This window comes from Musca vetustissima, unplaced genomic scaffold (assembly GCF_032173495.1).
Source record: "Musca vetustissima isolate MV318-11 ecotype Yass unplaced genomic scaffold, APGP_CSIRO_Mvet_v1 utg639618, whole genome shotgun sequence".
Taxonomy (NCBI): domain Eukaryota; kingdom Metazoa; phylum Arthropoda; class Insecta; order Diptera; family Muscidae; genus Musca; species Musca vetustissima.
This window is the reverse complement of record NW_026876013.1, coordinates 1-18700: the sequence shown is the minus strand read 5'-3', so window position 1 is coordinate 18700 and position 18700 is coordinate 1. Positions and strand designations below refer to the sequence as shown.

At 33.6% G+C, this 18700-nt stretch overlaps 1 protein-coding gene across 1 annotated transcript; it reads left to right on the top strand.

Annotated features, from left to right (window-relative positions):
- Nucleotides 1–24: 24 nt before the first annotated feature.
- LOC133338556 (uncharacterized) lies at nucleotides 25–18582 on the top strand (the record flags this gene model as incomplete). The annotated part of the gene is made up of 5 exons (XM_061546726.1): nucleotides 25–847; nucleotides 4167–4287; nucleotides 4724–4886; nucleotides 8437–8586; nucleotides 18461–18582. Coding segments are annotated over exons 1-5 (1379 nt in total), but the record flags the coding sequence as incomplete, so codon positions are not given.
- Between the last annotated feature and the right edge of the window lie 118 nt (nucleotides 18583–18700).

Sequence of the window (18700 nt, the reverse complement as noted above, 5' to 3'; positions counted from 1 at the left end):
AGTAAACGACAAAAACTAGGAAATATGTTTCAAGCTGACGATGACAATGCGGTTAACAAAGTTGTCGTTGTTGATTCATTGCAATTGAGTAAAAGTATCAAACGCCGCCACCACCACCAACATGGACTCCATGACATTTCTGTGAAAAACAACAGCAACAGAAATATAAAACAAAAACAACAACGCCACAAACGACAAAGATCCAAACGACATGATCTGAATGAAAATGAAAAAATATCGAATATCAATATTGAAAATGAGAATATGGAATTGAATACTCAACGACAAAACGAACTACAAAAACAACACCATCATCATCGTAGCCATCAACATAAGTTACATAGACACGATGAAAAACATCATCATCATCACCAACAGCCACATCATGCTCAACATGAATCCCACTCCACTCCGACCCTTGAGATTGGCCATGATTATGTAACTGAAGTCTCGAAGATATCATCACCGACCTGGCAGGACACAAGCAACAACAACAAATACAAGCATTTTGACACTGTCACACATGAAGAAGCTATCGATAGCACGGCTGACTACCCAATTTCCGCCATCAACGAGCCATTGCCCCTGAAACAGATGAATGGAGACAACGATAATAGCGACTTTGTGTCGCACTCTTTGGCCAAGTTACCCACATTTCAGAATGAGAGTGCCCTTGGAGCGGACAACAGTGTATCATTCACTCACAGCGGTAGTCTTTTGGATGTTATGCCCAAATCTGTTGCTGACGGTAATGAAATTGATTTCATTTTAACGGTGATTGGGGAAATCGATGAGAAAATGTGGGTGTTGCTGATTGTCATGGCCATTTGTGCCCTGGTCTATTCGGGTAAGTTTTATAGTTTTTTTCTTTTTCGGATTGTTGTTAAACTATTTTTTATGAGTTACTTAGTCGTGGGGTTTGGTACATAAATGATGTGGCACAGTGTGTAAACTCAAGTCGAATTTAATTTTCTAAGAAAAGGAAATGTCTATCGCTATAGTATGGTTGAGGGAAATGTTCTATATATGAGTCGTTTATTTTGAAAATGTTTTATATACTGAAATATTTGAAGGTTGGAGTTTGATTTGTTTCAAAAATATTATTATGTGATATTAATATTGTTTGTGGCTTTGTGCCCTTAAATGTAAAAGATTATACAAATATGCAAAATTTTGTAGAAAACCGAAATTTGTATCAGAACCTAAAATGGACTTAAACCATTTTCAAAATTAACGACTCATATAATGGTTATATGTTTTAAGCAACTAATTAAATAGTTGTAAGAGATAACATTATGCCAAGTAGACATTCTGTTCAAATGTGGTCTCAGAAGGAATAACCCAATTTGAAACTAATCCTAATGAACGGTTTTCTAGATACCAATAGTCGAATGTGGAAATTGTCAGGAACGAGAAATTTCACGTTGGTCTTTATAAAGACATTTTCAAGGGTAATGACAGATGTGGAATATTTTTGTTCCAAATATTTACTTTCACTCGACTTATTTTCAGAAGGGAATAAACTGCTCTTCTACTGTCCTAAGCACTAAAGGTCTGTACCCCTAGTTAAAATTTTAGTTTTAAGACCTCCAACTCCCACAAAAATGGTCTAAATTGAATCCCCTGCAGACTTTTTTAGTATCTCAGCAGACACTTCCAATAAGTCTTTTTATAGACCAACCTATTTTTATAAAGGCTTATGGTCTCTGTACAGACCAATTGGTCTGTATACACACCCGAGGTCTCTCTGTAGACCTGAGCTCTCTCTGCAGACTTGTGGTCTCAATACCCTTTCAATTAAATTTCCAATTGTAAGTGGGTGTGTCTTTGGTCTCTTTATATACCATGATACCTTTATAAAGACCTATGGTCTTTATAGAAACCAATTCGACTACAGAAACACCTGTGATCGGTATACAGATCAATTGGTATTTCAATAGGCATCATACAGGCCAGTTGGTCTTTATAAAGACCTGTGGTCTCAACACAGACCTATTTGTCTTAATAAATCCAATTTTAATATTAGGTTGGAGGAAAATAAATCCATAATTTTTTCGGCGATCAAACAATTTCAGATTTAATCTCTTTGTAAGGGTGACATTTTGCAGTAAAAAAATATTTTGCGGTTATTTGTTTGGTGTATTCAGTTGTGAGTTACAGGGTATTAAAAATGTATGTGAACAAATTGAAAATTCGGTACATTTTACAGTTTTTCATTGACAAAGGCGAAAATGCATGCCAAGCGGCTTAAATTGTGAATGGTGTTTATGGTTCCGATACTGTTACATCCGATTATGTGCAATTTTGGTTTCGTAGATTCCGTTCAGGAAATTTTGATGTTATAGATGCACCTCGCACTGGTAGGCCGGTCGTCGAAAATGTCGATAAAATCGGAGAAATGATCGAAGTTGATCACCTAGGAGCTAAAAATCGGCCATAAAACTATTTTAAACCACTTACAATTGACCAGAATTGGCCAACAGGAGAGGTGTCGTGTTCCACCAGGACAACAGTAGGAAAAACACATCTACAGTGACTTGCCAGAAACTTCGAAATTTTTGATTGCATTGCAAAATTTCTTGGTATTTAGGAAGGATTGTGAAAATCGACTACTAGAGTTTTTTTTACAAAAAGAGAGCAGGACTTCTATGAGAGAGGCATTATGAAGTTACCTTTAAAATGGCAACAAATCATACAACAAAACAGTGCATATTTGACCCACATCGGACATTCCAAAGCATGGTTAATAAAGTCCTACAGTTTATATAAAAATAATGGATTTCTTTTTCCCCAACCTAATATAAGACGAAGACTACTTAAGTTGTTCGTGAACGAAGCAGTTCGACTTATTCGGCAAAACCACATTTTGTTTTCTTACAGTCTTCGGACAAATTCGCAATACGAACAAGAGAAAATGAGTCGACGAAACGAGTTCTAACACATCGACACAAATCAGCGTCTATTTGGCTGATAAAATCTTGGACTTGATATACCATCCGCGATACGGTATGACTTGACCTATAGGTGTTTCGACGTTGGAAATACGTAAAATATATGGACTATTGAGGTGCAGTCCAGCGTCGAATTTCGACCTTGTGGGCTGCCACCTTTGCGTACTCGCGGTTTCCATAAAATGGAGATTAAATTGGATTTGTAATTTAGTTTGCAACTCCTCGAAATATGCTCCAATAATGCGATAGGATAGAGTTTTTAAAATTATTAAGGATAGAGTTTTTAAAATTCGATTACTCCTAGTATATTCGTTATTGAATATCGTATACATTGGTCGACGTTGTGGTATTGTCTCCATGTAACGTACAGCTTCCTATAATCGGTATTTTGATGTATTTGAGAACGTTTTCCGTCTGAAGATGGTATTTTGGGTTCTAATTGGGTATAAAAAACTTTTCCAAATTGTTCCACATTGACCCACATTATTCGGATTTGAGGTTTTTGCGAGCCCTTTTTAACCGAATTAACTTTAATTTGATATTTTGAGACCTTATTGGATGACAAATCGTTTCACCAAAACTTATAAATAGCCATTGATCATTGGATACATAACCCATATAAAGTTCCAACACCTTTATAGGAATTTTGATGGTACTAGCCGAATTTTTCTAGCGATATTAATATATTTTAATATATATTTTTTTGATAATAACTTCCTTACATAACATTTTCAATATTTTTCCATATCACACACAAAGACAACGCGATATTTCCTGTATGCTCAAGGTCCTAGCCCATAAAAAATTCCGATCAATATTATAAATTTCAAATGGCCACCTCATGGTGAATGGTATAAGAAGTTCGCCCCGGTCGAAATTAACGACGTTTAAACATAATTTTTTAACATATTATGAATGAAAATCCGACAATTAATCTCAAAATATTACATTCTCTTTAAAATGCCAAGATAACACCTCTTATTAAAAAATCATGTAGTTATAACATATGACAATATTTTGTAAAAACATAAATACTATTTCGTAATAGTGTGCCTCAGATTTCCCAGAATAATCTAGTTACTAGGTTTTTTTTAAGATTTTCGTTTTTTTAGAAGTGAAGTTTTCCACTTCCTATACTTCCAAAACAATTTCCTTTATCACTATTGAACGTTTCCCATTACCGTAATTTTATTTACATATTTATATCATTTGCAGTCCTGCTGTGTATCCTGTCAAAACCAGCAATGAATGAAATATTTTTGGTACTCGTGTCTTATGTAATCGTTGGTACATTTGTGGCCATACAAATTGCCGTGGGCTATTCAACGCTACCAAGGTAAGTAGTAGAATGGAATGAAAACCATAGCAGATAAAGGCCGGGTAAATTATTATGGGTGGGGAAGTTCGCTCAATACAGTAAGTAATTGTTTTAATCAAATGATAGCACCGGAGAGGGTTTAACACAAAAAACGTGCAGTGAATTTCAATGTGTATTCTTCGAATTAAATTGGCGGCATAGTACACTTTGTTGAGATTGCTTTGCCATATTTAATAATGTAATGTTATTTATTGGAATACCCAGAAATCGGTTATTTATATGCTACAAAAAATAAATAAATAAATTAAGCGAAGAAAATTAGAATTTATGTTAAAGATAATTTGCAAAAATTCATATTGAATTAAGTTTTTAGTATGTGTTTTAATAATATTTACACTAATTAATTCCCATCGTTGTACTAACATGAACATGTAAATTATCTTCTCTATTATAGCAAATCATTTAATGGCTGTGCTTGTTGTGTCATCTTTGTCTACATGACATACACAATGCTGCCATTGCGTCAGCGAGAGTCCCTGGTCGGTGGTATCATATTATCAGCAACACAGATTTACACTAGCATAAGTCATGTGGAGGATACATACCAATGGCAAGAGGTAAATATTTCTTCCAGGATAAGTTTGAAAAATAATATCTCGTTTATTAACTATTTGAACATGATCATAAACACATTTTATTCAACAAAAATAATAAATTTACTCTTTATGGTTTCGCCTGATTCGGCACTTCCAAACTTATTGATGTTTCATAACTATAGACGCACTCATACAAAATTAAATAATAATATTTTTAAAAAATTTAAATAAAGTAACATTAATTAAAAATGGTTAGGGCCTCCCTTATTTTGAATAAGTTCAAAAATTCTATTCATCATACTGTCTATGAATATTTTTTTCGGAAATCTTTATCGATTGCCCGCTATTCATCGACAATTGCATCTTTGAGGTTAAATACAGTTTGGTTTTCTGCATAGGCACGACGAGTCAAGATTCCCCATATGTTCTCGAGTTCATAGTTTGAACATTTTTTATTGGAATCATTTTTTAGTATGCGACTTTTATAAATTGATTGCGTTGTCCTGCTGAAAACAAGTCCTTCATTGTTGCTGCTTCCCAAAATGGCAATAATTTGCATTCCACGACTTCAACATACTCCGCTGAATTCATCCAATAAATAGGAAATACCACCAATCAAGCAATCCGTCGCTATAAAATGCTCCTTGGTATAACGTACTGAATTGAGCCTAGAGTGATGTCCGCCAAGTTTCGAAAAAATCGGTCCACATTTAGATATAGCTCCCATATATAGTTTCGTCCGATTTCATGTAAATGTTGCTCTAAAGTCCCTATATATCTTTGGATTTGCACCAAATTTGGCATAACGTACTGAATTGAGCCTAGAGTGATTATCTGCCAAGTTTCGAGAAAATCGGTCCAGATTTTGATATAGCACCCATATATAGTTTCGTCCGATTTCATGTAAATAGGGCACCAAAGTCCCTTCGATTTGCACGAAATGTGGCATAACGTACTGAATATAGCTCCTATATATTTTTTCTTCCGATTTTATATAAATTGTGCAAAGTTTGTACGATTGCAACACAATCCGGCAAGTTTAGGGGCACCAAACTCCTCACGTTTATAAGATATTTATCCAAATAATCAACAGGTGTCCGATTGGTATTTGCTTTAAATTGATTTACATAATGTTGTCTCATTGTAAGGCGCATCTCTACATCTGACCAAATGAAAAATTTGGTTTAGGTTGAAGAATGACATGTTTATGGATCCAATTTCATTTTACTTGTCCTTCAAAAATGCGACGGCCGCTAGGATTCATCTGTTGAATATACCCAACGTGGTGAAGGGGATCATATAGTCGGCCCCGTCCGACTTTACTGCTTTCCTTACTGGTTTTTATACCCTTCACCACACTGTTGTACAGGGTATTATTAGTTTGTGAATCTATTTTGATTTGCCTATCCTATATTGTACTCCGAAGAGTAGCCATTATAGAACCATACCTCCATGCTTCCCAGTACCCTTGCAATACTTTGGCTTGAGTCTCTAATTCATCTATATAGATAATATTTCTCCACTGAGTCGGATTGCAATTAATATAAGCTTTTGCAAAATCCAATTTTAGATTTCCGATTCTTTTCAGAAATAAAAAAAGTCTTTCTTGATAGTTACCGGGCATGTAGACCTGCTACCATAGCTCTTCAATGCTCTGTTCTTAAGGTCAAAATTGAAAACAGACATATTATATCTTATTTCGATAAAACACTTTTAAAATAATCTATTAGAATCGAAATAGGTGTATAAACCAAAACATAGTATTATCTTTGCAATTTCTGTGGTTTTAGTTTTGGCCACCAGTGTAAATATAGGTCGATCTGGAGGAATAGCCCTTATATAAAGGTTCAATGCATTTATAGATATTAATATAGTTCTAGACTCATTTTCCAACCGAAGTAAGTACATATCGGAACATTCACAGAACAGTTTCAATATATGTTAATGTTTCTAAATAGACCAATTAAAAATATCTGCTTGGATTTTTGTGTGCCGAAATGTCAAATCATAGTTGCATCGATTAAAATGTGGCCTAAGAACATTAAAATACCTAAAGTGGTACCTTTGTATGAGGTAATGTCAAAACATAGAAGTATATTGAAAAGTTTCCACTAGAAGTTAATATCCAAATGATATATTACAGCCATTTCGGTTGGAAAGTGGGTCTAGGATCATTAGAATAATTAAACAGGAAGTAGCATTGCATATGGGGTTAAGTTAAAACACGCACCTATGAACATCTCTGACAGACAAAAAATGAATAGAGAATCTTCAAAATATCTAAATTGGGGACGGGGACTTTGAAATTGGACAAAACATAGACATGTATTAAAATTCTGCGAGGAATTATTTTATTCTATCTTGAAATGCTAAACTATAATTTGAAAATTCATTTAAATCGTAAATGGAACGGTATCGTTATATAGTGGACCAACTTATTTAATTTCTAATGAATATGTTATTATATATTCAATTGAAATTAAATATGTTGGTCCACTATATAACGATACCGATCCATTACTATATATTCAGTTTCCATATTGGCAGTTTTTGTGTCATTTTTGACAATAATTAAGCTGCTTCTCTTTTTTTGACATTTTTTAAAGGTTGTCATCGTTAGGTATTATGTATATTTGCAACAAGATCGTTATAACAGAATTAAAATAAATGAAAACTAGAAATTGGTACCGAATAAATAGTTAGTTATAAGAAACGTTCGCAATATCCGTAGTTCGCTATATGAGTAAAGATTTGTATGAAAAATGTGTCTTCAAACTTCGGGACCAGGAAATGTGTTCGCTATAAAGAAAGTTCGTTATAAAAGTATTCGACTGTATTAATATTTTGATGTGTTGCAAAAGGAATGACTGAATTGTTGAGAGTATTCAAATTGTATTGGGTTATTAAAGACATTTTGGGTTCTTCGACACCTACTCTTTACTATTTTTAGTGAACTTAAGTCTACAAAAAATAGGAAATAGTCTCATTCTATTGTAAACTTTAAATATTCATGGTATATATTACATAAAATTAACATAGTTTTAGTTAACCTGCAAAAAAAAAATACATATAAAATAAATAAACAAACGAAAACTTGGCATTATCCTGCATATGTTTAATTGAAACGGTATCTTCGTTTTTTACCTTTACCCTTAACAGGATTGCTTCCAGTCACATGTAATCGTATTCTGATCTCATGTTTGTTTTCATTTCCTTTGTTTTATTTGTTTTTTTTTTTTTTGAATAAAATACAAATAAAAATAAATATTTATGTCGATGGTTTTTTATTCTTAGATTTGATTAAGCTTATACACTAACACAACAACAACAACGTGTAGACAATGCTGTGTGAACCAAATAATAAAAATAAAAATTTATTGACCATCTACTGTTTTTTTTTTGCCATTGTTGTTTTTGGTTGTGTGTGTGTGAGTAAGATACCCCTAACTAACATGTTTTGTATTTTTGTTTTCTCATTTCCACTTTTTTTCTCCTTTGTTTATTTCTGCCTTCTTCCGGTCAACATGGTTTCTGCTGTTTTCACATTTGTTGCCGTTGTTGCTGTTGGCAGTTATTCAGCACTTTAATGGCTTTATTTTTATCAAATCTGACCGGCATTTATACCCATTGGCCCAAGGAGAAGGCGCAACGTAAAGCATTTATCGAGACGCGTCAGTGTATTGAGGCTCGTCTGCGAACACAACGAGAAAATCAACAACAGGTATGTATCAAACTATATGTGTGTGTATTCATCTATATGTATATGTCATTTTGTATGTATAGGTTACAAAAATGTACACAAACAAACCGACAAACAAGTAACAATTACAAAATTGTTGAATGAATAAGATTGTGTACTCTTTGGTATAAAGGGCATTGTTCGGCAATTTACACAGCTGAATAATTAAATTTGTCCATTAAACGAACAACAATGGTGTATTTTTTCTTTAAGTATTTTAGTCTTATTATATTAAGAGGGACCATATGATACCCTTCACTATTTTGGCTATACGCTAGAAATACAACTCCTTAGATTTTTATTATTATATTAAACCGGCGTTGTTCTGGTGGAACACGACACCTCTCCTGTTGGCCAGTTCTGTTCAACTTTAAATGATTTAAAACAGTTTTATGGTCGATTTTTAGCTCATGGGCGATGTTTCGACTGCTAACATGCCGGTCAATTTCGATCATTTCTTCGATTATATCGACATTTTCGACGACCGGCCTACCTGTGCGAGGTGCATCTTTAAGATCAAAAATTCCTGAACGGAATATAAAGAAACCTAAAAAACACCAATCTGTACTAAATTCGGTACTTTATGCAAAATTTTGTGTCAATAGGACAATTTGCAATTGGTTTTAAAATTTACAATATATGGTTCCAATCGATTTTATATATTTTGTAGATCTATACCCTCACAGATATATATAAGCCGTCATTAGCAATAGGCTATAAAATGATCGGTCCTCCTCAACGTGGTTGTAAATTAAATTTGTCATTCAATTTTGACCCCTGAAATATGAATATATTGTTCCAAGTTTACAGGAATCCCCCTGTTATTCAGTACGTGTTGGGTTCCTTTTTGTCCATCTGTTGGTGTTAAATTGTAAACAAAGTACAGGACGCATTTATAATCTGAATTGGTTGAATTTTGGACAGCTCATTTATTTGGCCCAAGGACGAACCCTATTGAAATTTGTGCACCATTTATTGAAAATCGGACGAAACTATATATGGGAGCTATATCTAAATATGAACCTTAACCGATTTCAACGAAACTTTACACACAGTAGGCTATACCAACTTCAGTGCTTTGTGCAACATTTTGCGTGAATCGTGCGAATCAAAGTTTTGTTGAAATCAATTCAGATTTGTATATAGCTCCCATGTATAGTTTTGTCGGATTTTCCGTAAATGATGCAACAAAGACAGAAAGTTAGACCGATTAACACAAAATAAGTTCCTCAACCGTAACTAATGATACTGAATTTTTTTACAAAGATCAGAAGATAATGCCCTTGTACCTATTTCGATATATTTCACTCGTACCTGTATTTAACGTTAGGCAATGGAAGATATAATGCCTTTGTAGAAGATAATGCGCTTGTACCTATTTAGATATATTTCACTCGTATCTGTATTTAACGTTAGGCAATGGAAGAGATAAAAAAACTTGTTCATATTCTAAACCGTTGTTATCTATAGAGACAAAATTGCTAATTTTTTGCCCATTCAAATAATATTCCAAGTAAACTTGGTATGGTAGCCTAGATAACAATCTGATATTGAGTTTTGCCAAAAGTCCAAATTTACTTGTGCAAATTGGGAAACAAAGCTAAAAGAAATAAAGACTGTCAAGAATGCATTCCTTACCAAAGCCAACATTTGAAAAATTTTGTAAATTTCGTATGAAGCTAACGAAATATCCGAGTTCAGCCGAAGTTGACACATCAATATTTTGAACAGGCCTAGATCATAGTTGATGATGGGGCCTCTCGGTCCACTCCTCTGGTACCTTCCCCACAATGTGTAAACATTTTAAAAATTGTAAATATAATATCAATCGAGATGAATTCTGATTTAATCCAAACAATGCACATCGTATTACTTTTACCAAGCCTTGATCTTGGCCCATTTCTATGTAATATCAAAATTTTGAAATTCTAATATCTATTCCCTGCTTTGATCTAAACAGTATTTAAGAAGGTGGGCTTGGTATTTGATTTTTCAGATAGCTTAACAATATTGCTATATGTGTATATGGGTAATATTGCTAATTTTTTAATATTCCATATTCAAAAAATCGGTTTTTTGTTTTCGTGGTACATCAATGATTTTAGGTACACATATAGAGAAAAATTTTCCGACTCCGAAACCGTTCCCGATCAAATTTTTGGTTGATGCGCACAAAACTTTTCGAGGTTTTAATTTTGGGCATAAGAAAAAAATCTTGAAAATGCGCGTTTTATTATATTGACAAATAACGTTTATATATATATATATATATATCTTCCTTCGTAAAAAGTTACACATCTTCGCGAAATATGAGAAAAATAATAAAAATATAGGAGACTATCATAGGCCCGCTACATCGTTAGCGGATCTTTTTATAATTAAAATAATATATATGGGCAATATTACCAATTTTTTAATATTCCATTTTCAAAAAATCAGCTTTTTTGTTTTTGTGGCACATCAATGATTTTTGGTACATATATAGAGAAAAATGTTCTGACTCCGAAACCGTTCGCGATCAAATTTTTGGTTGATGCGCGCAAAAGTTATCGAGGTTTTAATTTTGGGAATAAGAAAAAAATCTTAAAATTACGCCGTTTATTATATTGACCAAAAACGTTGATATATATCTTCCTCCGTAAAATAAGGATATGAATATATTATAATAATCACGATAAAGTTGCACATATTCGCGAAATATGAGAAAAATAAAAAATATATAGCAGATTACATCAATATTTTCAATATATTAATGACATACACACACACCTAAAAAATAATTTAAAAATATCTACATATCTACATCTAAACACCATGATGAATTAAATGATATCAAAATCACACAAGTCCGTGGAGCGGTTTCTAAATCAAAGCGACAGCAAAACAAGATATTGAGGAAAAATATTTGTTTTTAGTTCGAAAAAATTATGTCATCACATTTATTTTTTAATTTTATACAAGAAATTTCAGAAAAAAATGTTGGGGTTATTCTGCTATTTTACCTGAATTTCGCCGAAAAATGTACATATATAATAATAATCACTTTTTGTGTATAAATATATGCCTTGCGGATTATATCAAGACCCTTCCGATAAATCTTAGAATTCTATAAATAGGAATAAATCTTAAAATAAAATAATATTATGAAATATACATTTTAAATTGCGTGTAAATCGCGTAATTTTCAAAATCATTTGATGCGCATGCGGTTTCCAGGAAGTACTGAAGTTTATCTTCCAATCCATAAATATTTTGCGAAATTTCATTTGACGGCTAAGATGTGCCACACGTTACATTGAAGTACCCAAAAACTCGTAAAACGCGAATAATTTCCGAAAACTTCATATGCCTATAACGCGCATCCGATTTTAGTGTGCACCCTAAAAAATTCATCGATCTATGGATGAACCAGCCCAATCTATTTTTGAGATGAATTGGGTACATCTCTCTTTCAGCTGAAGATTTTAATACTCTTTTTTCGCAAAAGTACAAAAACCGTAACAGGTCATTTATTGAAACGGGAATTATCCAGAGAAAACGCAAATAAATCCCCGTTATTTTCAAAATATATATCAAATTACTCATATTCGCGACTACAATAATCTTATAATCGATTTTTAGAAATTCCTGTTTGCGCATTAAAACTAGAAGTAATATTCAAAACAACAGTAAAAATCGAGCTTCAAAATGTCAGCATCAATTAAAGGTAGGTGCAGTTAAAATTTTGAAAAATGATACATAAGGGGCGTAGTCCCCATTTTGTTGGCTTCTAGTTTCACTTTGACATGAAGACCGTGAAATGAGTGGGTTAATCACAAATCGATAGAGAACATAAAAATACTGGTTCGCCTCAACCTTTTTTTACACATTTTTTTTGACATTAAAGTAGACACAGCTTCCACTAAAATAAAGTTTGGAGGTCAATATCATGAACAGTTTGCAACGACAGATCAATTAACCCAAAACTCTTCACTTTTTTTCATATACTTAAGTAATTCCCGAATTATAAAGGGGCGAACCTCCGGTTCAGCTATGTTAAAAAATTGGCAATATTGCCCATATATATGTATATATATAGAACAAGTCCTTGTTCCGACAGAGTTATACACAGGTTTTAATTATTCGTTTTATATACAGTATATGTTTAATTGAAGATGTTCCGGATTTTATGTTGATTAAATATATATTTTGATCCTTTTTGTAGGAGGTATAAGAGAAATGGTCAGACGAGTCCCACCTTCAGACTTGACCTAGACTTGGTAAAGATAATAGGTTGTGCAAAATTTGATTCAAATCGGGTATTCCATTCGCCTAATAATGCATTTATAAATATTGAAAATGTTGACCTTTTGTGGGGGAGATCGCGACGAATTTACTGAATTTGCATTTCAGGTGGTGGAGGGTATTTAAAGTGCGGCCCGGCGTAAGCGACGTATTAAGAAGAGTAGGAATATTCCTCATGTTTGTTGCTATGGGACATTAATTGCCCTTTCCACCATGAGGAGACAAAAATAGAAACAAACATTCCAATTTTACCATCGCAAAGGGGGTGTCGTACCGTTGTATGGTGGCTACCCAGAAACTTCGGCCAATATTAAACATTTTTAGTATGGATATGTATTATTCAATCAGAACCCAAAATATCAAATTACTACCAATTCGGTTCGAAAACCTGTTCAAAGTCCTCAAATTATCTAATATTGAGGGGGGGAACAGTTATATGGGGTTAAGATAGCCCCCATATAACTGTTCCCCCCCTTGGGTCACTATTAATAATTTTTGATACAGTTGTGTGTTATTCAATGAGAACCAAAAATACCAAATAACAGCCAATTCGGTTGGAAAACGGGTCGAAAATGCCCAAAATACCGAATATTGGTGGGTACCGTTATATAGAGGCTACACCAAAACGTGGACCGATATATTCCATTTGCAATACCAAACATGCTAGGAGTACTAGTAATGTCTATGTAAAATTTCAGAGCTCTTTCTTAAATATTGCGATGTCTATCGTGATTTCAACAGACAGACGGATATGTGTAAATCGACATAGAATATATAATAATTTCTGGGGTCTCCGGTGAATATTTCCAGGTATTTGCAAACGGAATGACAAATTTAATATAAACTCCACCTTATGGTGGAGGAAAGCGCCATCGTCGAACGGGATGACAAGTCTGATTTTAAAATTCGCTACATATATATATATATATGTATATATATATATATATATATATTGAAGTCTAGAAGTACGTGAATCGGCTCAAATTTAAATATAACACATGTGACTCAATCAATGCCTTTATACATAATAAAATGCATTAATATAATGTTACTTCGTTCTTAAATTTATATACATAACAAAAGAATAAATAATTTATTCTATAAAGTTGTGTAATTTTTTATTCAATTTATATAATACCATTTTCACTATCTCGCCAATGTTTCCCTCCAATTGAAAATCATTCATGTTTTATATGTGCATCGTTTTTTTCCTATTGTCCACGGTATTTTTAAATTCCTGCATAAATAAATACGAAATCCCCATTGATACTACTCGGCTCCATGCCCTGCCATTTCCAGCATTTCAGCATAAACAAAACATTCGCATGTATCGACATTGATTTTGTACTCGTATTGATTCTAGCAATCATCAGAATACCTGTTAAGCTCCTTTTCGGCTCGAATACAAATGTTCAATAAATATTGTTCTATATGGCGGTGGTTCGTTTATGAGATTTATGTGCTTCGCATTTTTTGCTGGATTTTTAAAAATGTTTACTTTTTCCAACAATTTATTTGTAGATATATGTATAGGTATGTATTTTGGGGGTTGTTTGTCCATTGATTGACGATTTATCACATGTATCTGCCATTATCCGATATCGTTTTTTGGGTTAAATTGAAAATAAATAGAAATTGTAGGGACCCTTGTCAATGCTAACAAGTTAAGTAAGTGCGATAGTGCGGGAATGTCGGAGGGAGTGAAGTAGATATATGTGTGCCCCCTTTGCACCAATATCAAAGTTCAAAATTACAAAAGAACGTACCGTAAAACCATTTGCATGTAGAATGAAACTTGTTATCATATTTGCAAATGTTGTTTTGCAAATGTGTCAGAAAATGGGCTAACATTTTTGCAATTCTTTTTGTAAACTAAACAACAAAAATAAAATTTTAAATCTACGTAAGAAAAGTAAATTGAACATTTAAATAAAATTATTTTAATTTGTGCTGCCAGTGTGCCATAGACTTGTCCGATTTTTGAACCGATTTATCCGAATGTTATACACAAATATTTTTGTGAACTTACTACCAGGGGGTACAAATATTATACCATGTAGAAGTAAGATAATTCTGTGCTAGTGCTTGGGTTATTGTTCGTCGACAAGTATTTCTTGGTTGACCTCGATTTCGTTATCCTTGGAGATGCTATTCAAGCGTAATTTCCAGGTTCGTTACGTTCAACTGCTCTACGTTAATTATGGTGTTAAGCCAGACTTTATGGATATAATACTGGGGCATTTTTTAGATACAAGCTGGGGTACGCCGGTGTTCTATTTTGAGTGTTGGTCTGGTCTACATAGCTTATTTTTGGTCTGAAGTCAACTTGTACAAGTGAACCAATTAGTCCCATCTTCGGATTTCATTTAGGCGTATAGGTTGTGCACAGTTTGGTTAAAATCGAACATTCCATTCACATGATATTGCATTTATAATATTGAAAATGTGGGCCATTACCAGAAGAAGTGGTCATTTTCGGACTTCATCGATGCTTGGTAAAGATAATAGGTAAGACCAAAGGTGCTTCTATTGACGAAAATGGGATGGAAAAGCTATTTCTGATGGTGTGTGTGGCCTTGAGACGTCAATGTCGGCTGATAGAAAATATAGCATTAAACGAAAACCATTGAGTTGCATATAAAACACAATAGAAATTTTAGAGGATCTGAATTATAACCAGACTGGTAACAATGATAATTATCAGACTTAACTATGGGTGACGAATGTGTTCCATCAAATGCGAGCCTCACTCGGGTAGTGTAACCTTCGCTGAATTTGACTTTTTTGACAAAACTGTTAAAATGTTTAACTAATACTAATTTATCATATGTTTTTGTTAGGACGTTTTTTAATTAAGAATCAGAATCACCACAGTTTAATATGTACTGAAATATAGAGCTCGAAAGTGCCGAAGCTGCCCAGTCTCTCCTACACATTTTTTATCAATAATAAATTGTTCTAAAATTGTGAAATTCGGAACACTAAAAAATAAGTCATTTCATTATTATTAATATTTTTGTTAAAAGTAAAATCGGACGAAACTATATATTGGAGATATATCAAAATCGGAATCGATTTCAACAATACTTTACGAAAATCAAGCTGGACTTAATTCTGTATGCTGTGCAAAATGTTATCTCAATCGGACAAATATTGGGAGATTGGTGCACCATTTAAATAAAATCGGAGGAAAATATATATGGGAGCTATATCTAAATCTGAACCGATTTAACAAAAACTTCGCCTACGTCTATCAGCACCTAACACAGTCCAGTGCACAAAATGTTGTCTCAATTAGTTCAGCCTTTGAGTTTGGTGCACCATTTACAAAAAATCGGACAAAACGAAACGTCTATCTGAACCTAAATTAGTACGCAGCGTAAAATTTTGTCTCAATCGGACAAATATTGGGAGTTTTGTGCACTATTTACGAACAAAACGAAATATAAATCTGAACCGATTTCTAAAAATTTCGTATACGCCTATCTGAACCTAAACCAGTACGCAGCGTAAAATTTTGTCTCAATCGGACAAATATTGGGAGTTTTGTGCACTATTTACATAATATCGGACAAAGCTATATATGGGAGCTATATCTAAATCTGAACCGATTTCAATAAAACTTCACAGACATTAAACTGGACCTAATTTAGTGTGCTGTGCAAAATCTTGTTTCAATCGGACGAATTTTGGGAGTTTGGAGCACAATTTAGATAAAATCGAACGAAAATTTATATGGCAGCTATATCTAAATCTGAACCGATTTTATAAGAGCTACATCTAATCTGAACCGATTTTCTCCAAAATCCATAGGGATCGTCAGTGGGCCAAATAAGTGACTGGTGCCAAATTTTATCCAAATCGTATCATAAATGCGACCTGTGCTTTCTTTACAAGAATACATGGACGTTCAGATGGACATACATAAATTAACCATTCATTCTCCACACTGTGGTACGGGGTATTGTCTTTGTGCATATGTTTGTAACAGGCAAAAGGAATCGAGATAGACCCATGGTTCCTTCTTTCTGAGTCGATTTACGATGTTTTGATAAAATCGGTTCAGATTTAGATATAGCTCCCATATATAGTTTCGTCCGATTTTATCTAAATTGTGCTTCAAACTCCCAAAATTAGTCCGATGGAGACAAGATATTTCACAGCGTACTAAATTTGGTCCAGTTTAATGTCTGTGAAGATTTATTGAAAGCGGTTCAGATTTAAATATAGCTCCCATGTATATTTTCGATTCTGATTTAGGTTCAGATAGACGTATACGAAATTTTTTAGAAATCGGTTCAGATTTATATTTCGTTTTGTCCGATTTTTTGTAAATGGTGCACCAAACTCAAAGGGTGAACCAATTGAGACAACATTTTGTGCACTGGACTGATAGACGTATGCGAAGTTTTTGTAAAATCGGTTCAGATTTAGATATAGCTCCCATATATATATATTCCTCCGATTTTATTTAAATGGTGCACCAATCTTCCAATATTTGTCCGATTGAGACAAAATTTTGCACAGCATACAGAATTAAGTCCAGCTTGATTTTTGTAAAGTATTGTTGAAATCGATTCCGATTTTGATATATCTCCCATATATAGTGAATGATACACCAAACTCCTAAAATTTGTCCGATTGAGCAAAATTTTGTATTGCGAATGCAATTGAGGAAAAAATGATGTGTGATAAAGTTTGTTGAAATCGGTTCATATTTTGGTATAGATCTTATAGTATTTTGGTTCGATTTTTTGTCAATGGTGCCCCGAAAGGCTTACGTTTCTTCGATTTGGCAGAGGGTATTAAATTTAGTTCCGAGTGATAACAAAAAACAAATGGTGTATGCAACAATTGCTCAATTATGTCCATGTGTTTATATATAGCTCCCATACATAATTTTACTCGATTTCATACAAATGATACATCAAAGAATCCCGTGCCCGTTTGACATGCAATTTTTCATTGACTTCAGAATGGTATCTGTATTGGGGGTTTCAATGGGTTCAAATATCTATCTAGAGAGCACATTTAATTTCGCCCGATTACATCTCAATGGTCCTCCAAAGATTCTATGTCTTTTCCATCTACAGGATATTGTAGATATTGGCATCTCCAAAGTGGTGAAGGGTATCATATAGTCGGCTCCGTCCGACTTTTGAACTTTCCTTACTGGTTTTATTTGAATATCATTGCTGGTAATCTTGTTCATGGTATTTACCAACCCTGAAAAGCATCAAGCCGTTTTGTGTATTTTGGCAATTTGTTAAGATTGATTTAACCTGTCTTGTATACGGAATATCATAAAGTCGACGCCGTCCGACTTTTGTATATTCATTACTGCTTCATTATTTCTAAAGTTCAGTTTCTTTCCAGCCGACAGTAAACACAATTTTGTCTGGTCTAATAACATGTTTCAATAATTTTCCACAAATTTTCACCTTCCATTTGAACAGATATTTTTCATTAATAAATAATAAATTAATTTTTTGGTATTAACTTGTTTCTATACTTTCATTCTATTCACAATTTTCCCATTGTTCCCGCTGCAATTTCCGGCTGTAACAAAAAGGAACGTCTTTTACTGTCAGTGCTGCCGAGGCATGTGGCCATGGAAATGAAAGATGATATCGCAGGACAACCGCGTGACACACAATTTCACAAGATCTATATACAACGACACGAAAATGTCAGGTGAGTTTCGAAGCACAATGGAAAATTTAAAATGACCTCCCTTCCACAGATTTGTGAGTTTGAAATAATTCCCAGAAACGCATGCACACAGCAAGACCAACCGAACCAAGCCACAAAA